Below are 25,732 nucleotides of genomic sequence, written 5' to 3' on the forward strand. Positions count from 1 at the left end.
TGCTGGAAACAGTGGCCTCTGAGGGCAGTGGAGGTTGGGGCCATAATATACCTCTGGTTTGCAGTTCTAAACAGACACTCTCCTGCACTCTTCATTTTTCTTGTACTTGCATTTGCTAAGAAGCCGCACCAAGTTGTGAGTCTGCTATCGCATGCAGTCTTGGCTGTGTGTGTGTGTGCGCTTTGATTTGTTTTGTAGGGTGCCAGCGTGGTGTAGTGGTTAAGAGTGGTGGACTCGTAATCTGGTGAACCGGGTTCGCGTCCCCGCTCCTCCACATGCAGCTCCTGGGTGATCGTGGGCTAGTCATACTTCTCTGAAGTCTCTCTGCCCCACTCACCTCACAGAGTGTTTGTTGTGGGGGAGGAAGGGAAAGGAGAATGTTAGCCGCTTTGAGACTCCTTAAGGGGAGCGAAAGGTGGGATATGAGGTCCAAAGTCCTCCTCCTCCTCCTCCTCTTCTTCTTCTTCTTCGCCCTGCACTGTGGAAAGAGGATAAAGCTCTATGAATGGCATATCCACCAATTTGCGTTTGATTGGTTGCGCCGAAGGTCAAGGGGCATGTTTATTCTGCCTCCCCTGAATTTTGCATACCTTAATCCTCCTTTAAAGGGATTGTGTGAGCCCACATTCTGCAATGTTTTCGTCAAGTCTGTGAGACAAATAATTTTTTGTCTTCATTCCATTTGGAGAAGGTTCAAATTGATTTTTCTTAATTTATGGCGTGACAATTTTTTGAGAGCTCCGGTTGTAATTTGCTGCATTCGCAGCCGAAACAAATTACGGGCATATAACAATTTGAGATTTTTTATTATTGTTGTTGAAGCGCATGTGAATTTCACATGTTTTACATTTTTCAGAACGCTTCACTTAATGTAGAATCTGAATGTTTTGTATTTCAATGGCGACTCTTAACCGGAGAGAGAATTTTCAGTAGGAAAAAACAACAACCACACCATAGAGTAGTTGGAGGGGGGAACTGACATTGTTTGTCCTGCTTATGAAACACCATTTAGAGAAATCTTCAGAGATATGTGTGTATCTGTATGTATGAGAATATAGACCTATAAAACTTTTATACACATATAGTTGTATGTGGAGGAAAATGCAAAGCGCATAAAAACTACTCTGTGCAACACTTGGTACTAAGTAGATACCTAAAGAGGCAATTGACAAATCTAACTTAAGGTGGGGAGTTGCAGTGGGGGGTACGTGGGCAGGGGGCTATAAACGTGAAGTCACCAATGAATATTGGTCTATTAATTTTTTTTATTGTACAGTATTGTATAAAATAAACAGCAAAATGAAATGAAATACACAGTTACCTCTTCACCACAGAGTGCAATTGCAATTTAATGATGTCAGACAATATTCAGTATTTTGTTACATATGTTACGAAAGATCTCCAGTTATCTGTAAGTGTAGATTGTCCATTTTCCCTGAATCTTTGGAAGTGCATAATTTTTATCATCATTAAGGTCTGCCAAGCACTTTGAAGCCATTCATCTTTTGTTGGTAAATTTGATTTCTTCCAAAATTTTGCAGCCATTATCCATTGCAATTAGATTGATTATTAAGTGTTGGTGTTGGTTTTTTAATAGGTTACCCCGGTAGTTTTCTTATCTCCTTAATATACATATTTTAATCCTCGTTCTTCTACTAAATGCAGCAGCTTTCATGGGAAAGTCAAGAGAGCCCAACAAAGAAAACAGGCAATGCCTGTTGCTTAGTTTGTGAAATAAAGGAGGCAGACATAACTCTGGACTCAGAAGCACCATGAGATTTTTCCTTAAAGGATGTTAATATAATGTAGAGGCATGCAGAGGGGAAGTTGTTCAAGACTTAGCAGAGCTTCATATGTGAAGCTTTTATGGCTATTCGGCTGAGGTTTTGTTATAAACACTGTCAGCATCTTCCCACAACCTGGAAAAACTCGTTAAAATCACATTTTTGCCCCATATTTTGCTCTTCTGAATTAACATTGAACCAATTTTGCAGTAGCATTTCACGTGTTTATTTAATTCTGTGAAACATGGTTTCTCCTCTCCTGCTTCTGTTTCAGCCTCGATTTCATCTACGACCTCTTTGAACATGTTTCCAGCCGCAGCAGCCAAGATACTTTAAAATCTGGAACCAAACATCGGAAGCCCACCGTCAGCCTGCAATTTAAGGTGAGCTCCTTCATCCATCGAGCTCTTCCAAGCGTTGCCCTTTGTGTGTGATCGGTAGGGCTGAATTCTCTTACCCACTCAATCTACTCTGGTCCTTCCTTTTAGCTGATCAGACACCACATTTCAAAAAGTTATAATTTTGATTATTAGATGCATGCCTCTGAATGGTAGGCAGCCCTATTTAGGGAAGTTTTTGATGTTTAATGTGTTTTTAATATTCTGTTGGGAGCCGCCCTGAGTGGCTGGGGTATAAATATAAATATTATTATTATTATTATTATTATTATTATTATTATTATTATTATTATTGCTGCTGGGGATCACAGGCGGCAGCCGCTGCCCTTGCATCCTTCTTGAGGGCTTTGGAAGTTTTAAGCAGAGGTTTGGTGGCCATCTGTCTGGGATCCCTTAGCTGTGATTCCTGCATTTGAGGGGTTGGACTAGATGACCCTTGGTGTCCCTTGCAACTCTCCCACTTCTACGATTCTCTGTTTTTCCTTTGGGAAAGCCTGCTCTGGTGTAATTTGCAGTCCTTGCCACTAGGTGCTGCTACGGCTACTGCTTGCAAGTGGTTTGCCAAGATAAGTACAAGGTACAACTTTGATCATTCCTCCCCTCTTTTTTTTTTGTTTTGTTTTTAGGATTCGCTGCATTCCTTAATGGCAACGCTAAGCACCTCCAACCCTTTCTTTGTTCGCTGTATCAAGCCGAACATGGAGAAGGTAAGGTTTAAGCTTTTAAGATTGCATTTGCCTTGGATCTTTCTGCCAGGTGACCATGGAACGCTGGCTTAACCTTGTTTTTTCATGATCACCACTACCTATAGAACAGCAAGATTCTGCTTCTAATCTCTGAGATTCTATGTAGTTTTAAAAGCTGGCCAACTTTCGGCATCATGTCCTCTGCAGTCCTTAATTGTTGGTTTACCTTACGCTTGTTATGTGCGCTGTAAAGATTATATTGCTTTTCTGAAATCCTCTAACTGGTAGATGAAACAGTTGGCAAAACAGCAGCTTGTATTAAGGGTTAGCAGAAACCTTTGCTAGCAATTTTTTGGTCTTGTGAGACACCCCTCAGGCTGCAATCATGTACAATCAGAAGTAAGCCTCAATTAGTTCAATCCTGCTTATTCCCAGGTAAGGTGGAAAGCAGTGTAGATATATGCTTCAATCTCTTCTTAGTTTATTGTTGATTTTATGTTTCAAAGGATTGAGAGAGTTGTTTTCATGTTTTTTTTTCAAATAGTTTATTGTTTTGTTCTCTTTGCAAATCACTTTGAGGTTGTTTTTTCATAACCATCAAGTGGTATATAAGATTTATGAAATAAATACAGTCGTACCCTGGAAATTGAACGCCTTGCGAGTCAAACGTTTTGGCTGCCGAACGCCGCAAACCAGGAAGTGAGTGTTCCGGTTTGCAAATGTTCTTTGGAACCTGAATGTCCAGCATGGGTTCCGCGGCTTCTGGTTGGCTGCAGAAGCTTCCTGCAGCCAATTGGAAGCAGCGCCTTGGTTTCCGAACGTTTTGGAAGTCGAACGGACTTCTGGAATAGATTCCGTTTGACTTCTGAGGTATGACTGTAAACGAAACAAATAATTGTGGTTGTTAAAGCAGGTATTAGTTTAATTTGTAGGTTGTTGATAGCTACTTGCTAAATTTTAAACCATGGGTAGACAAACTAAGGGCCAGATCCAGCCCAATCGCCTTCTCAATCCGGCCCGCGGACGGTCTGGGAATCAGTGTGTTTTTACATGAGTAGAATGTGTCCTTTTATTTAAAATGCATCTTTGGGTTATTTGTGGGGCATAGGAATTCATTCACCCCCCCCAAAAAAAAAATATAGTCCGGCCCCCCACAAGGTCTGAGGGACAGAGGACCGGCCCCCTGTTGAAAAAGTTTGCTGACCCCTGTTTTAAACAATGCCCACGTTTTGCTTAAGAGTTTAAACCAGTGGTTTTCAAATTTCCAGGCAGCTCTTTCCATATTGAGGCCTCCTAAGAAATCACAGCACTATGTAGAGGAACTGTGGGGAATATTCTCATAATCTGTTCATATGGGGCCTTGGCCAGACCTCCTGAGTGTCTTGCTGCCACCTCAGATTAATCAAGGATGCATCCCGGCACCCACCCACTTCTCTGTAGCTCTGCGAGAAAAGAGGAATCTTTGGCCATTCCTGACCTTCTCAATGAGGAACTCGTGATAAGCTTCCAAGGAACCCAATAGCTTCTTGGAACTCAATCTCTGGCTTAGATTCCAGTACTTTTAGAAAGAAACTCTTCCTTCCTTCCTTCCTTCCTTCCTTCCTTCCTTCCTTCCTTCCTCTTCTTCTTTTATTTTGACAATGTAATAATCATAAATAAATAAGAATAAAAATGTGCACCCCACCCACAAGACCATTCCACTGTGGCTATCCAACCTCCCAGAATTTCAACACTATCTTGCGATGGTTTGACCCCTTTCCGTTTTAACAATACAAATTCTACAAACACCCTGCATATCTCCTCAAAATCATTAATCCTGCATATTCCCTGTCTTACCTTAATGCCACGTGTTAAGTTATCATTAACAGCTATATCCCACACCTCTTTATACCATTCTTTTATTTTATATTCTTTTTGCCCCTTCCACTTCCTGGCTATAATAATTCATGCAGCTGTCAATAAATTTGTGAGCAAGTCCTTCATAGCCTGCGAACCTTCCACCCCATCGTAAATTGATAATAATGCTACATGTGGACTTTCAGTCAGCTTTAATCCAGTGATTTCTGTTACGTTATTTCCTTAACATATCACCCTATGCCAAAAAATTGTACATATTTACACGCCCACCACATGTGAACATAATTCCCTGTTTCCTAGCATTCCCTCCAACATAACACCGAATATTCCTTGTTTATTAGATTTAATCTGACTGGTGTTAAATACCATCTCTAAACTAATTTATAATAATTTTCTTTTATTCTTACAAACAACATTTTCAACATCCAGTTTTTATTTTTGTTAAAACACCAGATTTAACATTTGGTTGATTCAGTATTTGCTAAGAAACATCTGGTGAGCTTCTGAAAAATTCCCAGTAATTACAAGAAGAAAGCTGGACTGTTGGGATTTTTTTTTGTTTTGTTCTGAATAGGGAGCCAGATTTGGAACTGTATGCTGTAGATAATTATTTTTGACTTGAGTTTGTGCAAGCCGTTAATTGTGTTGCATAGTGTTTTGGGCACATGTGTGCAGAGCTTAGTTGCCCAGTTTGGGCAGGAATTGCAACTTGGGTGGGTGGAGGGCAACCAAAAAGATTGAAGTGTGTATCTTGCTCTCATGAAAGGGGCTTTGAACAGGATTTTTAGAAGATATGTGGCAGATATGCCTCTAGGGCTCTCTGTCTTTCCCTGAGACTATATTTATATCTATCTATCTATCTATCTAGGGACGCGGGTGGACTTGCCGATCGTATGGTCAGCGGTTCGAATCCCCGCAGCGGGGTGAGCTCCCGTCGTTCGGTCCCAGCTTCTGCCCACCTAGCAGTTCGAAAGCACTCTTAAGTGCAAGTAGTTAAATAGGTACCGCTTTATAGCGGGAAGGTAAACGGCGTTTCTGTGTGCTGCGCTGGTGCTGGCTCGCCAGAGCAGCTTCGTCACGCTGGCCACGTGACCCGGAAGTGTCCCCGGACAGCGCTGGCCCCCGGCCTCTGAAGTGAGATGGGCGCACAACCCTAGAGTCGGACACGACTGGCCCATACGGGCAGGGGTACCTTTACCTTTATCTATCTATCTATCTATCTATCTATCTATCTATCTATCTATTTATCTATCTATCTATCTATGCACACACACATATATACATATGTATACGCTGTGCTTTTACTACTCAGTTCAGGATTTTTCCAGGTTCTTCCCCCACCTTCTGCCCAACCCAAGTATCTGACTCCTTGCCAAAATATTTCCTTGCATGACTATATGTTTAAAGCAAAGTTATCATAAGGCAACTTTGCAAACAAGAAACACCTCTTGTAGTAGAAACATGATGCTATAATCTACACGCACATTTTAAACCACAACAACAACTTAAGGATTGAACATTCACAAAAGAAAGCATTACTGAAAGCATACATTTCTATGCAGTTAAGATTAAACCTTTGGCGCTTAAATGTACTTTCATACATACATCTCTCTCTGCTGCAGCGGAAAGGTAAACAGTGTTTTCATGCGCTCTGGTTTCCGTCACGGTCTCCCATTGCACCAGAAGTGGTTTAGTCATGCTGTCCACATGACCAGGAAAGCTGTCTGTGGAAAACACTGGCTCCCTTGGCCTGAAAGCGAGATGAGCGCTGCAACCCGATAGACTGGCTGTAACTGTCCAGGGATCCTTTACCTTTATTCTTATTATGGATTGGGACATCCCTATTTTCATCAGAGAAATGTTGGCAGGTATGCCATTCATTTCTTTGTGGCAACAGATCTGCGAGCAAGGCCCGAGAACAAGAGATACAGTGGTACCTTGGGTTACAGACTCTTCAGGTTACAGACTCCGCTAACCCAGAAATATTACCTTGGGTTAAGAACTTTGCTTCAGGATGAGAACAGAAATCACACGGTGGCAGCGGGAGGCCCCATTAGCTAAAGTAGTACGTCAGGTTAAGAACCTGACCTCCGGAATGAATTAAGTACTTAACCTGAGGTACCACTGTACAGTTCACCATTCTACACGGAATGAGAGATGACACTCTTGTGTCTCAACACATATGCTTCAGGCTGTGAACCAGCCGACAGGACAGAAATGACACATGTTTCTCCGGATATCTGCCTGCTCTCTGCTAGCTTAAAGTCTTGGCCATGGAAAAGGCTGCCCTTGTGCGTGGCTTGGCGGAGGGTTGATGACAGGTGCAAAGTTTTAATTGGAAGGGACTCCCAGCGGGGATGAGCCGCTCACGTTGTCAGAAGGAAACACGGCTACAGCTCGACTAGGGATAGAGTATCTTTTTGAGATCTCGATGGTTTCTCCCGGCCCTCTGGATTTGGCTGAAGGCATTATATTTCCTTTTCACAATGGGAAGAATGTTGTGCATCAGGGTTTAAAGGAATGTTGGGGGCTGGGTGGGTCGAAGCTTGGAGTAGTTGTCTAGACAGGGCACTGCTCCCCCTTGTCATGTGTAACCGCCATATCGAGTGCTTTTCAAGATGACTCATGAGTTAAGCCAGAGCTTTTATGAGGAACGAGATTCTATAGGATGTGGGAGGTCAGCCGGGGACAGAAAAAGGAGACAATACAAGAACCCTCCTCACCTCTCCTCAAAAGAATGACTAAGCAAGGCCTGCCGTAGACACACAGCTCTGTATTATGCCTGCCATGGTCTGAAAGGCTGGTGACTGATGAATGTTTTAAATGGACTGACAATGTTCATTGCCAAGAGAATGTTTTGGGGTTGTTTTTTAAAAAAAGAAAATCCCTGTCAAAACAACGTATTGGACAGCTATAATGCAGCCAAAAAAAGATTCAACCTATTTGTGATTATCTATAGTATGTTACATATTCTTATTTGGGAGTGGCACCAATGCTGTTTGACAAGGGGCAGAGCATCCCCCGCCCCCAAAGAAAAGCAATTAATTCGTCTGTTAAACCCACCTGTAGGTGTAAAAGTCATTCAGTGTGTCAATACGAATGGAAGTTGTTAAAACTGCAGTTGCGATATAAGGGATTGGTATTTGGACTAATCAAACCATTAATTCTAGCACGTGGGGGGGCAACCTAAATTGTATAATTTGGCATCTTAATGATTGGTCTTATTAATTGTATTATAATTTGGCTTTGTTATAATGAAGCTATTATTGGATTGTTGTAATTCAAAACTAATAAATGATCACAAAATAAATAAATAAAAATAGTCCGTTAAACCAAAATGCCAAATCGGCGCAGCTCCCATTATCGCTCCCCTCTTTCTCCTCCACTTCTAGCATGGCCAAAAGGAGAACAATGCAAGCTTTAGATGCACCTTCTTCTTCTTCTTTGGCGATCACTCGTAGCCGAGTAAGATTGTCTTCCATAAACACGGTTTTAACAATGAGTCCGTAAGTCACTGTGGAGGCCAATTCTGGATCCACACGTCCTTCCACAGTGGGGATATTGGTTTCTGGACAGGAGTTGATCACGGTGTTCCTTCCTCTTAGCACGTTTCTCTTTTGCGTTGAGTTTGAGTGTCTTCAAAGCCCATGACACCTTTGGTAAAGGCTGTTCTCCAACTGGAGCGCTCGCAGGCCAGTGTTTCCCAGTTGTCGGTGCTTAGACTACATTTTCTTAGATTTGCCTTGAGACAGTCTTTCAACCTCTTTTGTTGACCACTAGCACCAGCACCATTCAAACCCTAAGCTATGGTTAATTCAAGCTGTGGGCTGTTATAAAGTTTGCAAATTCTTCACAGTTGTGCCAGAGGAGGAGAAGGCAGCATGTAAGCCTGAGGCTTGCTGCAACTCATCCTGAGAGTGCAGAATATAGTTTAATGTTGTGTGTCTGAACAGAGAGGAGGAGCCCTTAGATGTGCTTCAACATTGCCACATGTGCTCCGGAGTCAGCGAGCAGTAAAAAGCAATGAGCGGGAAGTGCCCACTGTGGAGAGCAAAGTTGGGTGGCCATCTGTCATGGATGCTTTAGTTGTGATTCTTGGGAAAATTGCCCTCCCTCCTTCCCATTCCAGAGCAAATAAGCATGTCCCTTCACCAGTTACGGAACACTGGTTGTGTAAGGCAGTGTCAAAAGAATACCGAAACTCTGCAAGATGTAGAATGTGCTAAATGGCTGAGACAGAAAAAAAATGACATTTTCTCTTTTAAGGTGTGTGTTGTTGTTGTAAACAAAAATTGCCCTTTTCCCTTATGGGGTATCCAAGAGCCCATATAGAGTCCTTACATAGGTTCCCTATTGGTAGGAGAGAATAACAGAGGCCAACCAGAGAATATTGAGAAGCAAAGCAGCTGGTAAGCTTGATCTTTATTGATCTGTTGCAACAGGGTGCTCCCCTCACACGCAGGAAAAGAGGAGGACCCAGAAAAATGGTGTGCAAAGCCTTATAAAGACTTTGGAAATTGCCACCCTGTAGATCAAGACCACCCCCAGAATCATACATACATCACAGAAGGGGTGTAACCTAAGACCACCCCTCAGATACATCATACCTACATCACAGAAAAGGCGGTCTAAACAGAAATTTAAATGTTGTTTATCTCTTGTCCTTGTTTATCTCCTGTCTGGCATGTTACTTGATTGGATTTCCTGGGTAGCCTGGCCAGTCTTTTGTAAGGATAAATACTTAGTTCCTGGGCCCAGGTCACAGGCTCACACCCTATTCATATCTTAAATGTGCCCTTAAGACAGAATTTGTGAGGAAAGAGACAATGGGGAGGTTTCCCACTTTGACCTTGCAGAGACCTTGCTCAGTTTAGGAATCAAAATGGTTCCAGGTTGGTCTTCCTGTGCTGATCTATTTACGTGCTTGGTTGGTACACTTATGAACATTACCATATATCTAAGACCTCAAAATTCCTATCACATTGTGCAGTTACTGGTGTTTGAGCTGAGCATCAGAACTGTGTGATTTGGTTCAATGTCACCTGCAAGAGACTGAGGAGCAGAAAGAAATTATTCCCCATGATTGGGAAGGCATAGCCTAGCAGCTTTTTGGAGAGAATCTATGAGCCAGGAGTTATTTTGAGACAACCTGGTATCGCATTTAAATCAGATGGAAGGCTCTGAGTGATTCTTGAACGTTTCAGAAACTGGATAGTTCTTGGAAGCAATACTTTTTCAAGTGGGTGGAAGAAAGGTGCGCCTGAGACAACAGAGCAACATTTTTGGAGACTGATAAGCTATGTCTTCTGTGGCAAATTTCCAAGCACAGTTATCCATTAAGCTCATAATTTGACCTTCATTGAACCCAATGGCCATGGCGCTGGTTGTTTTTTTGTAGGATAAATACCTTTGTTGGTGTATATCTTATTAAAAAATGCCTTGTAGGCTCTGAAATACATCCGCTGTTCTTCCCAGCTCAGTTTTGAATTCAAGGGGCAGGCAACCTCTCCAGCTGCCATTTTCCGTTTTCCTAGAAATACTTTAATATGCAACAAGTGGTGTTGCATCTTGCTCATTATCTCAGAAGCTCATCACAAGGTTGCAGGAATTTGTAAAAGTGAACCATGAATGAATTTTTCTGTATATAGGGATTGAAGCAGCTTGGAAATCTGAGGTGAGAGACGGCAGGAAGACAGACAGAAAGAAAGCTTTTCCATAGCAGCATTATATCATGCATAAATCTCTGAGCTGATTATTTGATGTCAATGGAAGACAATGCCAGTTTTTCTTTGCATGAATGGGTTCTCTGATGTGTAGATGCTAGGAAATTTGTTAGTCTTTTTCTTAAGTTATTACTTAAGAAGGTTGTTACTTAAGAAGGGGATGCGGGTGGCGCTGTGGTCTAAACCACTGAGCCTCTTGGGCTTGCCGTTCAGAAGGTTGGTGGTTCGAATCGCCGTGACAGGGTGAGCTCCCATTGCTCTGTCCCAGCTCCCAGTTTGAAAGCATGCCAGTGCAAGTAGATAAATAGGTACAACTGAGGCAGGAAGGTAAATGGCATTTCCATGCACTCTGATTTCCACCACGGTGTTCCATTGCACCAGAAGCGGTTGAGTCATGCTGGCCACATGAGCTAGAAAGCTGTATGCGGACAAATGCCGGCTCCCTCGGCCTGAAAGTGAGATGAGCGGCGCAACCCCATAGTAGCCTTTGGCTGGACTTAACCATCCAGGGGTCCTTTACCTTTTTACTTAAGAAAGCAATGAGATGCATGGTGCCCACCTTTTTTCAGATTTTGACATTTGGATCTAGATGTTCAGGGCCAGGACAAAAACAGTGGACCTCGTTAATTCCAGAATCTACTGTTTTAAAGGACATTATTACTACAGTTATGACCCACCCTTCTTGCTTGGAACCCATGATATATATTTATCCCTGCATATTATCCCCACAATAACCTTAAGAGCATAAGAAGAGATCTGACTATCAGATCAGAGGCCCATCTTGTTCTTACCATGGTCAAGCAAATGTCTGTGAAAAGCCCATAAGAAGGTCTCTAGGGCAACAGCACCTTCCCCACTTGTGACTCCTAGCAAGAGTTAAGGGGCATATTGCCTGCGATACTGCAGAAGAGCCATCATGCTAAATCTTATTCTCCATGAATTTGTCTAAATCCTGTTGCGGAAAATTCCATAATTTAACTGTGTGTAGAAGTATTTCCTTTGTCTTAAATCTTGATTGGATGATTCTAGGTTCTAGTGTTATATGAGAGAGAGAGAGAGAGAGAGAGAGAGAGAGAGAGAGAATATGAATTCACTTGGTCCATGTTTCCCACAAAATGCATAAATTTGTACACCTCTATCATGTCTCCCCCTGTGCTCCTTTTATCTAAATGAAAATGCCCAAAATGTTGTAACCGTCTTTCCTCAGTTGGCACTACTTCCCATCAAATTACTGGGCATAGGGAAGCAGCATCACGTATTGTCATGGTTAGTCCAGTGGTACCTCGGTTGTCGAACGTAATGCATTCTCGAAGACTGTTCGAGTTCTGAAACGTTGAAAAACTGAGGCGCAAAGAGCTGTCTGCAAATTCAATTGAGGAAATTGAAAAGCACACAGCGGAAGCCATTCAACTTCCAAGAAGCGTTAGAAAACGGAAGCATTTACTTCCGGGTTTTCGGCGTTCGGGTTCTGAAACGTTCGTCAACTGAGACATTTGAGAACCAAGGTACCACTGTACCAACAAGAACAAAAACACACACACAAGGAAAGAGAAAGTCTGGATCTATTGCCTCTGTCATAACCCTTGTGGCCCTGTAGGAAAGGGGAGAGAAACCACCCTAGAAACTGGGAAGAGACAGATGAAAACTGAACGCTTGCAGCCTTTTTTATTTTCCAGCCAAATTGGGTCTTTTAGTGACTGCCGTATATCCTTGAGCCAGCAGGGAAAAAATCACTTGCCCCAGCCAGAGTTCTAGAACTGCGGCTTCAATTTGGATCATGTTCTCCGTGTTGACATGGTAACCGCTCGAGAAGGTATGCAGGGCCTTGGTGAATAGCCACCAATAAAGCAGAGGGTAGCTTATTCCCTTCCAGCAAAAATATTTAGAGTTCCTAAACTCCCAGGCTAGACTTGGTTCGTTTCAAGCCATCTTGCTTGTTTTATCTCCTCAGGTCTCTTAAAGGAATCCGCTGGCTTCAAAAGCTATTTACATTCTCAGCACTCATAAAGAAAGATTAGCCCTTGCGTTCTCTTGGGTTAGGGAGTATGCAACAGTGGCGGCGGCTGAGCCAGCGCTGGCTAGGCATGACTTCCTCTGAGTAGCAGCAGGAATGAATTAAAACAAGCATAGCCAAAGATATCACATGAAGGTCTCTAAATACCAGCAGGCTGAAGAAAAAAGAGCCCTGTTTTGTGCGCAAGTTCCAGTGCCTCTGTGTGCTTCATGTGTGCTACAGCAGCAGCAGCAGTTGCTGCTGTTACAGATGCAGTTTTGTCCTATCGATTAAAAGCTGAGAGAGGACAGAGCTTCACGAAGGTAAGGGAAATCTCTCAGAGACGTAGGAGTTAAAGATGTTTGGCTTTGGGGCTGAAAGTGCGATGACCAAGTTTGTCACAAGGAGCTTTTCCAGCCGTGTGTTTACTCCAAAGGAAGTCTATTAGCACAGAGAGGTTTTTGAAGGCTGCAGAACTTTGGCATTTAAACAAGCAGCTTTTTGTGAGAACGCTTCCACAGTGTCCCAAGCCGCTTGCCGGTGGACACAAAAAGGAAACGTGACCAAATGCCCCTGTGCTTCGCTAAAAGGTCATCAGTAGCTTTAATGCACCCGTTGCCTGTGATTTCTGTGGAAATGTCCTCTGAATTCCAAAGCTGTTGGAGTTTCTTTTAAAAGTGTGTGTGTGTGTGTGTGTGTGTGTGTGTGTGTGTGTGTGTGTGTGAATTAATGCATGCTTTACTTGCAGTACAATTTGTGTAAAAGTTGCAGGAAGGGAGGTGGGTGGGAAACAGTGCCAGATTTACGTATAAGCTAAACAAGCTATAGGGACGCGGGTGGCGCTGTGGGTAAAAGCCTCAGTGCCTAGGGCTTGCCGATTGAAAGGTCGGCGGTTCGAATCCCCGCGGCGGGGTGCGCTCCCGCTGCTTGGTCCCAGCGCCTGCCAACCTAGCAGTTCGAAAGCACCCCCGGGTGCAAGTAGATAAATAGGGACCGCTTACCAGCGGGAAGGTAAACGGCGTTCCGTGTGCTGCGCTGGCTTGCCAGATGCAGCTTTGTCACGCTGGCCACGTGACCCGGAAGTGTCTTCGGACAGCGCTGGCCCCCGGCCTCTAAAGTGAGATGGGCGCACAACCCTAGAGTCTGTCAAGACTGGCCCGTACGGGCAGGGGTACCTTTACCTTTACTACAGTTAGAGCTTAATAATTATTTCACTATTAATATACTTCTTCTTAATTGTATTTCACTATTAATATACTTCTTCTTAATTGTATTTCAGTTCAAGAATTACTTTGATAAAATACATATTTTGTTATGTGCAAATGGCTTTAGTTACCTATTAGGTCCATAAATTACCATCTAGCATATGTTCAACACAAAAAACAGCGACAATTTGTTGTTGACAAAGGACAGCTGGACATATAAAGGGCCCCATTACCTTCAGTAGCTTAGGGCCTCATCAAACCTAAATCTGGCCCTGGTGGGAAAGGATGAAAAGCACAAAAGTTGAAAGGGGTTATCGTCCGAATAAGCTTCTTTTATGCATGCTTCCACAAGTCAGAATACATTTTGCAATCCCTCTGGCAAAACCTGATGGTGCACATTTGTTGAGTCTGGGATGCAGTGTGCCTAGCGGAAGACAGAACAGTTTCGCTGCCAGAAGAAGAAGATGACAGAGAGAAAACAACAAGGAAATATTGGGCATGACTGACCTTACAAAAAAAAGAAATGGAGGGTTATTGGTTTATTTTCAGGTTCATCCTTGGCATATTCCACAATAACCTACGGGGAGCTCACTGGCACTAGAACCTTTAAATATATAAGGAAGAGTTTAGGGCTGTCATCTCCTCATAGCTGTGAACTTACAGATTTGAAAATAAGGGACCAGCAGCCAAAATAAGGGACCTGCAGCCTCACCTGTTCCAGGCACTCCAGTCTTCCTGTCCTCCTGCAGTCTGGTCAAACTCATGCTGGTGGCTTCGAGAACACTGTCCAACCAACTTTGTAACCAGAGGTTCAACTGAATAGAATCTGAATCACATGCACCACAAGGCCTATGCAGCCTCAACTTAAGATGGCTCCCTGGCCTGGCTTTGCACTGCAAAGTTTGCAGCAGCACGTGCAACAAAATGGCGTCCAGCATTCAAAAAACCCCTCAGCTTGCATTAACTAGCCACACACAAGGCATGCAAGCTCCACCCCCCAGTCGTTCTTAGACTTCTTATTGGGTGAGCAACACAGTTGGAGCCTTCCTCCTCCCTGGCCAGCAGGGAAGGAGGGAGAGGAGCTGCTTCCTTTGAAATTTAAGGGACACCATTTAAGGGACATCTATCAATAAGGGACAGCAGCGGGACATGGCGCTGGAATAAGGGACTGTCCCTTCAAATAAGGGACACTTGACAGCTAGGCATCTCCTAGGTATGCTTGCCTGAGTTAAAAAAAAATCTGGTTTTGATAAGATATAAAAATCTGTATCTTGCCTAAAACCACTTTGAGGTTTATATTACAATCAATCCATATGGCAGCAAGAAGTCTGGACTTTCCCAAGACTCTAAATTCAAAATGTTCTATCACTGAGATCCAGGGTGACATTAGACTAAAAGCTAGCTGTGTTTCTACATTAGTATGGGTATAAATAGTTAGGTTTCAGCTGGGGTGAAATAGCATAATAACGATAATACCCACAATATGGTACTATTATAACTATTGGCGTTAAATAGTAGCAGTTGCAAAGAAAGAAAGAAATCACACTCTTCTGTAATGCAGTGTAGCTTATTTCTATATGCTAAGTTTGTATTTTCCTTAGCTTTAGGCTAGCACTGGTGTGTTACATCTGTAAATTGGGATTCAGGCTGCAGGTTGAACAATTTAGAAAGCATTTTATAACTAAAGCGGCAAATTACAGTGAAAAATATAGGAAGGATTCGTTGAAATCCTCATAGGAGCCGCGTGATAGATTCTGATCTTAATTGCGTACATCATAAATACTTTTCCAAGTCGGGGAGCCAGGCTAAGGTTGGATGGATAAGAAGGAAGCTAAGCCAAGGTTTGCTCCAAGAAGTTTGAACGCACTAGGTGGGGCAGAGAAGAATTGGTTCACAGCTGGCAAGGCTGAGAAACAGGAAGGAGTCTAGCAAGGCTAGGGAACAAGGTAGGAATAAGCAAGAGCGAGGTTGGGTTTTGAATCTTAAGTTGCACACTGGGACCAGTGTCAAAACTTTGCATCTTCATACCTTGTTCCTCTGTAGCTAGCTGAGACTATAGTTTGGGGAGTTTAAAAAACAAACAAACTGGTTAAGTAAGGGTGTTTGCTTCAGGCATAACATAATTAAAACAAATCATGGTTCACAAGCCCAACAACAAACCTTGGCTTCATATCATGGTTTGTTGCCAGAAAACTAACTATGCTTAGTCTGCTGGCCTAGATTTAGACAAACAAACCACAGTAATTGCGACTGATCCAATCACAGTGCACCAGATGGTGCTCTGATCACCTCCCTAAGACTCATAATAATCGTCACATCCAATTTCGAATGAAACTGAGCGGTCTTGCCATCAAAGTGCTTAGCAAATTTCTTACAGCAGACTTTTAATGGGGCTCTTCCAGCAACCCCATTCACCACCTTTAAAAAGTTCTGCTGGGTGGTTTCTCAATGGTGTTTGTGAAGTGAGCATTTTGCTGCTGCAGCCACCACCACATGGTAGCCACCAAAATTTGCCTGTGTTTGGTCAGATTTATTCTGAGATTTTCACTACCTGTGCGCTTGCAACCATCCTTCTCGCTCCCAGCATATCAAGGAGACATTAAGTTTCGGCAGTGATGAAGAAGGCACTGAGGAGCAATCCTACCAAGAGATGGTTCCATTCTGCTGTCCCACAGCAAAACCAGTGTCTCTCATGTGCCAGCCATGTCAACTAGGAAATCCTCCAGAGTACATTCGGGAATCCACCAGATTCCGTTGGTGTCCAGGGGTGAACCTTCTTAATCAGTCTCCCACCCAGCACAGGAGTATTCAGCCTCAGACAAAACCTTACCAGGTAATGGTCTGTCATTGACAACAGATTCTTTTCCTTTCAAAAACCATACCAAGATAAAGGTAAAGGGCCCCTGGACGGTTAAGTCCAGTCAAAGGCGACTGTGGGGTTGTGGCGTTCATCTTGCTTTCAGGCCGAGGGAGCCTGCGTTTGTCCACAGGCAGCTTTCTGTGTCGTGCCCAGCATGACTAAACCGCTTCTGGCGCAACGGGACACCGTGACGGAAAACAGAGCACACGGAAAGGCTGTTTACCTTCCCACCGCAGCAATACCTATTTATCTACTTGCACTGGCATGCTTTCGAACTGCTAGTTGGGCAGAAGCTGGGACAGAGTAACGGGAGCTCACCCCGTCGTGGGGATTTGAACCGCCAACCTTCTGATCAGCAAGCCCAAGAGGCTCAGTGGTTTAGACCACAGCTCCACCTGCGTGGGAGATGGGAGCTAATGTTAGGCTAATGTACCTTTTCCACTATGTCCTAAGTCAGGGGTTGCCAACATTTTCTGGACCAGTTTCAAATGCTGAGAGAGTGTTACGGGGTGCCAGTTACAAAATAGCTGCTATTGGAGTTGGGGTGGATAACACAAAATGGGGAGAAAATGGGAGTACACGGATGCTGCGTCTGTCTAAGAATAGCGGAGCATTCTTCGGTACCAGGAAAAATATACAAGGTGACCACACGCACTTTCATCTCACAGAAATGGCTTAAAAGGTACCTGCATATTTTTCACCGTAACTTTCTTTCTATGAGGCCTAGATACCTTTTTAAAAAATGAAAGCTCAGAGTTTGGAGCGTCTGCCTAGGTGCACCAGGGAAAGCTTTTGCAGGCACGAGGTCAGGTTCCCCCTACAATTTTTTTAAGTGCCTTGTTCTTTAAAATGTTTCTCGGCATTTTCACAGCTAACGTTAATGGGGATTTGTACATAGAAATGCCTTGAGTGTATAATGCAAAAATTAAAAAAAACTGAATTAATAGTCTTGGAAAAATTGATAGCTATATACAGCACTGTTTTTCTAGAAAGAGAGATGTCAGAACTCACCATGAATCCTTGTTCTCTTATAATGGCAATGGAGCCCACCTGAAAGGTGCCAGAACTGAGTTCCGGCAAGTTCCAGCTGGGAAAAAAAAGCCCTGGCTATATAATTATTGGATACGCCTCAAATAATTTTGATGGGCATTAATGCTTAGTCATGTAATCATTGGGGACGCAGGTGGCGCTGTGGTCTAAACCACTGAGCCTCTTGGGCTTGCCAATCAGAAGGTCGGCGGTTCGAATCCCCACGACAGGGTGAACTCCTGTTGCTTGGTCTCTGCTCCTGCCAACCTTGCAGTTCGAAAGCACGTCAAACTCAAGTAGATAAATAGGTATCGCTCCAGCGGGAAGGTAAACGGCGTTTCTGTGCACTGCTCTGGTTTTGCCAGAAGTAACTTAGTCATGCTGGCCACATAACCCGGAAAAACCTTCTGCGGACTAACATCTGCTCCCTCGGCCAGTAAAGCGAGATGAGCGCCGCAACCCTAGAGTCGTTCGTGACTGGACTTAACTGTCAGGGGTCCTTTACCTTTTATATATATATAATTATTGGATACTCCTCAAATAATTTTGATGAGCATTAAGCTTAGTACAGTGGTACCTTGAGTTACAAACCCCTCAGGTTACAGACGCTTCAGGTTACAAACTCCGCTAACCTGGAAGAGTTACCTCGAGTTGAGAACTTTGCCTCAGGATGAGAACGGAAATTGTGTGCTGGTGGCGTAGCAGCAGCAAGAGGCCCCATTAAGCCAAAGCACGCCTCTAGTTAAGAACAGTTTCAGGTTAAGAACATACCTCCGAAACAAATTAAGTTCGTAACTAGAGGTACCACTGTAATGTAATCATCACATTAACAGATGAACAAAGTTTTCCACTCTGAATGCCTAATTTTTTTAAAAAATGCACCAAAGTAATTATCTTTTGATATGTTTTAATTGTCATCGGCAGATCTCCAGGCCTGCAGCTTTTTAATGGTCTGATAGAGAGATAAAGCAAATGGCTGAAAGAATTTCACAACTTCCAGAGAACCACTGATAAGTGCCAAGTCGTGTGTGGTGTCAGCTTTCACAGATGAATAGCTGCCCCAAATTCAGCTGAAAGAACAAGGGTACCCATGGAGAGTGTGCCAGCTACCTCAAATTGTGCTTATTTCAGCTAAAAAATACAGCTCCTCATGCCCCTAAGTACAGTATGATAGACTCCAGTCCAAACACTGTAAAGTAACAGCTCTGTTGGAATAATTCTGACAGGAAAATGTCCAAGTTGTTTTCCTGTCAGAATTATTCCAGCAAAGGGGCTCAAGAAATACTTTTGGATTTCCTGTGGCTACATAGAACCAAATATGCCGCTTAGAGATTTTTGAAACATTAAGTGGTACATAAATGTTTTTACATAAATAATTAAGGGCAGTCTTCTGCATGTTTCCTCAGAAATAAGTTCAGCTGAATTCAGTGGGATCTGCACTCTTAAGTACAAAGCACTGTGGGCAACACAACTTAGCCAACATTAAACCCTTTTACATCTCATTAGTTTGAGTAATTTAAATATGTGCTTAAATTAGGGGTGTACAAAGTTGTGGGTTTGTTCCTCTCGTTTTCTGGTTTTTCCAATCTTAATTTCAGTATTCCGCATTTTCATTATTTTTTTAAAAAGATATTTATTAAAATTTTCAAAATATAAAAGAAAAATACAAAGTAAAAATAGTTAAAAAACAATTCCATCTTTCCATCACTTATCTTTCATTTGCTTGTTTCCCGGACCTCCTCAGACCTCCCTTTTTGTATTCCAATTCAATTTGTTAGTTCAGCAAATCCTTTCCCTCTTTGTTTATCCTAGTCTTTAATCTTAAAATATTGTAACATTAAATTTTTACCTGTTAATAATCCATTTTTTCATATTCCTTATAGCATTACAGCTAAAAACCACTTAACTTTTTATCCAACATCATTCTAACATTCATTAATTTTACAATATTTCTGTAGATAGTCTTTAAATTTCTTCCAATCTTCTTCCACCGACTCTTCTCCCTGGTCTCGGATTCTGCCGGTCATTTCCACCAGTTCCATATAGTCCATCACCTTCATCTGCCATTCTTCCAGGGTGGGTAGATCTTGTGTCTTCCAATACTTTGCAATAAGTATTCTTGCTGCTGTCGTGGCATACATAAAGAAAGTTCTATCCTTCTTTGGCACCAATTGGCCTACGATGCCCAGGAGGAAGGCCTCTGGTTTCTTCAAGAAGGTATATTTAAATACCTTTTTCATTTCATTATATATCATCTCCCAGAAGGCCTTAATCCTTGGGCATGTCCACCAAAGGTGAAAGAATGTACCTTCAGTTTCTTTACATTTCCAACATTTATTGTCGGGCAAAAGTATTCCGCATTTTCACTTTAGATAGGCACTTACCTAATTGACACCTTTTTGCAAACAGATTCCTCTCATATAATGCATGTTTGTACGTATTCAAGAATGAGTGCATTTTACTGTGCACTTTCTCCCTGACATAATACACTTTTGTACACGTTATTTGGTTGGAGAGCTGTCGCCACAAAATTGGGAAGCGTGAATTTCGGAGGACAGCTGCGTGCCGGTTCGTGGATGGTTTTTGTGAGGTGCAAAAATTAAGTTCTTCCCTGCCTTTAGCTTGAACCCCTCCCATGGATATCAGTAGATGCTAAAAGTTTGATGGGCGTGTGTATTAAATGTCATGCCAATACGGACAGCAGATATTAGCACCTGCCGAAAAAGTATTCTCAAAGCTCTTTGCTGACAGCCCATACCTGTGGCTCAAAAGATCCCTGTAAACAGGTGCATATGTTCCACTGAAGGCCAATAAGATTAGGCACTGTTAATCCTTTTTTCTAAACTGGGGGCTAAGTTACAATAAATTCTGCCTTGGCTGTGTTGTGCTGGCTGGCAACAAAGAGACGTGAAATGCAGCTGAGGAAAACTACACTTGGCACTTAATCGCTTGCTGTAGGGAGGGAGCTGTATTATTTCTTGCATGCTTTAGCTCAGTACTGCTGAGGCAGTTCCTAAGGAGCACGCAAGTTAAGCCTCCGTTTCTTCTATTGCATTCTATGATTCATTAAGCTTGGCATCTGAGGAACACATGGCTTAGGTGCAGACCTAGGTGTTCATTCCCTGCAAACCATGGTGTACAGATTAAAGTAAGGGGAGCAGGTGGCAGGTGCCGATCAGAATAATAATAATAATAATAATAATAATAATAATAATAATAATAATTTATTATTCATACCCTGCCCATCTGGCTGGGTTTCCCCAGCCACTCTGGGCGGCTTCCAACAAAACACTAAAATACAGTAACCTATTAAACATTAAAAGCTTCCCTAAACAGGGCTGCCTTCAGGTGTCTTCTAGAAGTTTGGTAGTTATTTTTCTCTTTGGCATCTGGTGGGAGGGCGTTCCACTGGGCGGGTGCCGCTCCCGAGAAGGCCCTCTGCCTGGTTCCCTGTAACTTGGCTTCTTGCAGTGAGGGAACTGCCAGAAGGCCCCAAGCGCTGGACCTCAGTGTCCGGGCAGAACGATGGAGGTGGAGACGCTCCTTCAGGTATACTGGACTGAGGGCGTTTAGGGCTTTAAAGGTCAGCACCAGCACTTTGAATTGTGCTCGGAAACGTACTGGGAGCCAGTGTTGGTCTTTCAAGACCAGTGTTATATGGTCTTGCGGAAGGTCGGCGGTTCAGATCCCCAAGACAGGGTGATAGATGATAGGTAGGTAGTAGGTAGATGTCATGGGTGCGGGTGGCGCTCTGGTCTAAACTACTGAGCCTCTTGGACTTGCCAATCAGATGATCAGCAGTTCGAATCCCCGCAACGGAGTGAGTTCCCGTTGCTCTGTCCCAGCTCCTGCCAACCTAGCAATTCGAAAGCACACCAGTGCAAGTAGATAAATAGGTACCACTGAGGCGGGAAGGTAAACGGCGTTTCCATGCACTCTGCTTTCCGTTACGGTGTCCTGTTGCGCCAGAAGCGGTTTCGTCATGCTGGCCACATGACCGGAAAAGCTTCCTTGGCCTGAAAAGCGAGATGAGCGCTGTACCCCAAAGTCAAATTTGACTGGACTTAACCATCCAGAGGTCCTTTACCTTTACCTTTACTAGTTAATATAAGCCATACCAAGACAGGAGATTGCTGCCAGTTGCTCTTTCTAGGAGCGTTCCCCACTTTTTGAACAACGCCACACAAGTCTCTGAATGAAGGAAGCCCCCAGCTGTTGTGAGGGTGCCAAGTTGTGTGATGAAAACTACCAGGTGGCGATATCATTTGATCCCCACCCTTGCGTGCTTAAGGGAGGGAAGGAGACATGGTACTGAGAGATCAGGGTGGAACTAAGGAGCCCTGAATCACATTTAGGATGTGTGAATGCCACGGTCACTAGGTTTTTCAGTCCTAAATCATAGAGTTTGAAATGAAAGGAGCTCTATGAGCTTACCAAGGGAATGGGAATAAATTTGGCCTTTGAATGCTGCCTGACCTTTGGTTTCCTAGCAACACAAAGCTGTTCGGTGGGATATTTTGGAGGTTCCTGATTTAAACATATCAAATATTAGCTTTGTGCTAAGGCTGGCGAATTTCCCATTTTGGCTAAGCTACAGGGAAATCTCCAGAATTGTGCCAAATTGTTCCCCTTCTCCTTCCAAAATCCGTTGGACTTGTCAGGCACATGTTTACCTGTTGAATAAAAGCGCCAAGCATCCGATCCCCTGACTCGGTAGCTTTGTTAGTGTATCTAGTACCCATTTTGCTCCATGAATTCAGGGACGTTCTCTGCAGGAACAGACTGAAGCATTTCCTTCATGAAATAGGATGGTTTTAAATTAGTTTCTGGTGTGCTTTCCAGTATGGTTCAGTGGATTGAGCAGAACCAGTAGACAACTGAAGTTGTGTTCCTAGTGGATAAGAAATGCCATTGCAGGTGAACCTTGAGTTCTTATAGGCACAGGCATGTCACAACCAAGCACAGTGCATCAGCCATTTACGGTGATCCACCAGATTGTCATTAAAATGCCAGTTACTACTTCTTTGGCGATCACTCGTAGCCGAGTAAGATTGTCTTCCATGAATATGGTTTTAACAATGAATCCGTAAGTGACTGTGGAGGCCAATTCTGGATCCATGTGTCTTTCCACAGTGGGGACATAGGTTTCCGGGAAGGAGTTGATCACAGTGAGGGTTTGCCAAATGTGCCTTCCTCTTAGCACATTTCTCCCTTTCGTCCTGAGTTTGAGCGTCTTCAAAGCTTTTGAATATTAAATCATGAATTGTCTCTTGCTTATTCCAGCATCTTAAAAGGCGCCCATTTTAACGTTTTTGGTTATAATAATAATAATTTTTATTATATTATTATTTATATGCTGCCCATCTGAGTGGGTGGCCCCAGCCACTCTGGGCAGCTCCCAAAAAAGGTATTAAAAGAACAATAAAAGATCAACTATTCCAAACTTCTCTGAACAGGTCTGCCTTCAGATGCCTTTTAAAAGTCAAATAGTTGCTTATCTGTCTCACATCTGATGGGAGGGCTTTCCATATACATAAAGATATCTAACTGACTTAAATGGCAAATGGGTAATAAAAGACAGAAGGTTAATACTTGATTGGTTTACAGCTTTCAGTGTCTAGACTACCTAGATACAAAACGAGTTGCACGTTGACATTTGAAGTAGGTGGAAATCTGAATTGGAAAGGACCAGGATAAGGCAAGATTTGGACAGGAAAACGGAGACTGCTGGCAAAACCTGTTCAGATGTTGTAAATAGTCCCCTGTTGCCATGAGATGGAAGTGCCATAAAGTCTTAACGACCTTCGTTTGCATGCCGTGCAAGGGGAGAGTACATCTGTCAGTTTAAGCCAGGGACCTTGTGTTAGGGATGGCACAGTTATTGTTCCGACACGTGGCAGAGACCTCCTGCCTATTGCCATAAACAAAGATGCCCTGGTCATCCGGAGTTAGGTGGGAGAGGACATCTGCCTCTTAATTAATGTTTCACAGCATGGCTGTGTGTGTGTTTCCCAAATGGAGAAATCTGCGACTATCTGAAAGCCTGATTGATTTTTCTTCCGCGGAAGACCACTGACCGATGACAATGTGGCAAAAGCCAGAGAGGACAGATTGAGGCTCTTCCAGCAGGGGCTGTAGGCTTTAATTAGGGTGACCTTAGATGAAATGGCAACAGACTTTTCACAGGTGGGGAGGAGGGACTGCCAACAATCCCAGCTGGGGTCTGGAGACATGCTGCCAGTTTTAGTAAGGCGTGTCAGTCCCAAAGCTAAAGTGAAATCTTAAATCTCCCCTTCCCAGCCATGAAGCTAAAGAACAAGGCACCCCTAAATCTCCCCACCCCCATTAATTTGAACAGCTTCTGTTTTGAATGGATAGATGGTCACACCAACGTCTTTGGCTGACTTTGTCATCACTAGCATATCTCACACAAACACAGTTTGTCAATTTTTTAGGGGTTTTAGCCTATGAATAAACCTTTTCAATTTGAGTACAGTGGTACCTTGGGAGTCAAACGCCTTAGTCGTCAAACAAATTGGCTCCTGAACATCACAAACCCAGAAGTGAGTGTTCTGGTTTTCCAAACATTTTTTGGAAGCCCAACGTCCGACGCAGCTTCCGATCGGCTGCAGGAAGCTCCTTCAGCCAATCGGAAGCCGCGCCTTGGTTTGGTTTCGGGAGTCAAGCGGACTCCCGGAATGGCTTAAGTTCTGGAACCAAGGTACGACTGTAAATGCTGCCAGTAGCTTTTCATAGGAATGGTGGCAGCGGTGTAGAATCTCTGTCTGGCATAAGCATATTCCAACCTCAATGTTGGCCATGAATCGCCTTTGAGACTGCACGTCACCTGAATCTGACATGCACACACACATGCACAATTCATTAAGAGGTGTATCAAGTGCTCTGCACCAGGATACATCATCCCCAGCAGCGTTGCGCCATTTGCTGGTGCCCAGGATAAGCCGTGCGCGGAGTACAGAGGGTGAACAGAACCGACTGTGCCAGCCCAGTCCTTGCCGCCAATGCCACTGGGTGGGCGTCGAGCAGGAGCGGGGCAGGGAGGCGGAAGGAGCCAGATAACCATTGCAGCCCTTGGGGGGCAAATCCCCTCAATGCTGGCCGGGCAACCATTCAGCGAGGGGGTCCAGGATGCAGTGGGAAGGCCAGGGCCTCAGCGGCAGGCAAGGCAGGATGAGATAACCCAGATCACCACAGTATAACAGGATGATCTAAGCAAGGAATAGAGCCGTGGAATAGGCTTCCAGCAAAGAATTTTCAGCAAAACCCATATCTGTTGTTTAGAAGAAGCTGAAAAACATAACTCTGCAAGATAGTGCTTGGGAGTTTATTTGAAAGCTGCTGTTTTATGTCCCTTTGTTATTTTGATCATTTTAATGGAAACAGTGTTTTGTTGTTGTTTGCTTTTCTTTGACCACATGAGAAGGCAGGATATAAATTAGTGATGGAAAAATCTTTGGAGGTGCCAACAGCCGTTGGGGGTCCCCCCCCCCCCCCGTGATAATCATAGGAGGACTGAGGCTGAGAGTGTCTCGGATAGATTGGAACCAGGGATTTCCTGATTAGTCACTACAGAACACCTGACATACAGACTTTGAAAGTACCAAAATACTGTGTAGGTCATTGTCTAGCCACAAGCCAGGACCATCCACCTCAGAATAATTCACCCCAGGGGTAGGCAGAACTTACTGCCTGCTGATGGCTTTTGGGGTAATCAATAAGGGGTTCTGACTCCCAGTTGTCTAACATTAGCAAAAACTAACACACAAACACCCTCAAAAAATTACGTTGATAATGGGGAATGCTCAGGGAGAGGAAACAAGGAGTAGATTTTTATATCAAATTTGTGAGTTTGGCTCTGTAGGAGGAGGAGGAGGAGTTTGGATTTGATATCCCGCTTTATCACTACCCTAGGGAGTCTCAAAGCGGCTAACAATCTCCTTTCCCTTCCTCCCCCACAACAAACACTCTGTGAGGTGAGTGGGGCTGAGAGACTTCAAAGAAGTGTGACTGGCCCAAGGTCACCCAGCAGCTGCATGTGGGGGAGCAGAGACGCGAACCCGGTTCACCAGATTACAAGTCTCTTAACCACTACACCACACTGGCTCTCACTGTACCGCTCACAAATCCCCAAACAGAGCCATGTGCTCAGAGGCACCCCGTTCCTTAACTCTTTGTG

At 43.6% G+C, this 25,732-nt stretch overlaps 1 protein-coding gene across 2 annotated transcripts in view; it reads left to right on the forward strand.

Annotated features, from left to right (window-relative positions):
* Window positions 1-25,732, forward strand: part of MYO10 (myosin X) — a 196,925-nt gene that overhangs the window by 127,721 nt on the left and 43,472 nt on the right. For both annotated transcript variants that reach the window (XM_028737963.2, XM_028737964.2), the window contains 2 exons: window positions 2,059-2,167; window positions 2,809-2,889. In XM_028737963.2, coding sequence (XP_028593796.2) covers window positions 2,059-2,167; window positions 2,809-2,889 — 190 coding nt within the window. The remainder of the gene's footprint in view (window positions 1-2,058; window positions 2,168-2,808; window positions 2,890-25,732) is intronic.

Source organism: Podarcis muralis, chromosome 8 (assembly GCF_964188315.1).
Source record: "Podarcis muralis chromosome 8, rPodMur119.hap1.1, whole genome shotgun sequence".
NCBI classification, from domain to species: Eukaryota; Metazoa; Chordata; class Lepidosauria; order Squamata; family Lacertidae; genus Podarcis; species Podarcis muralis.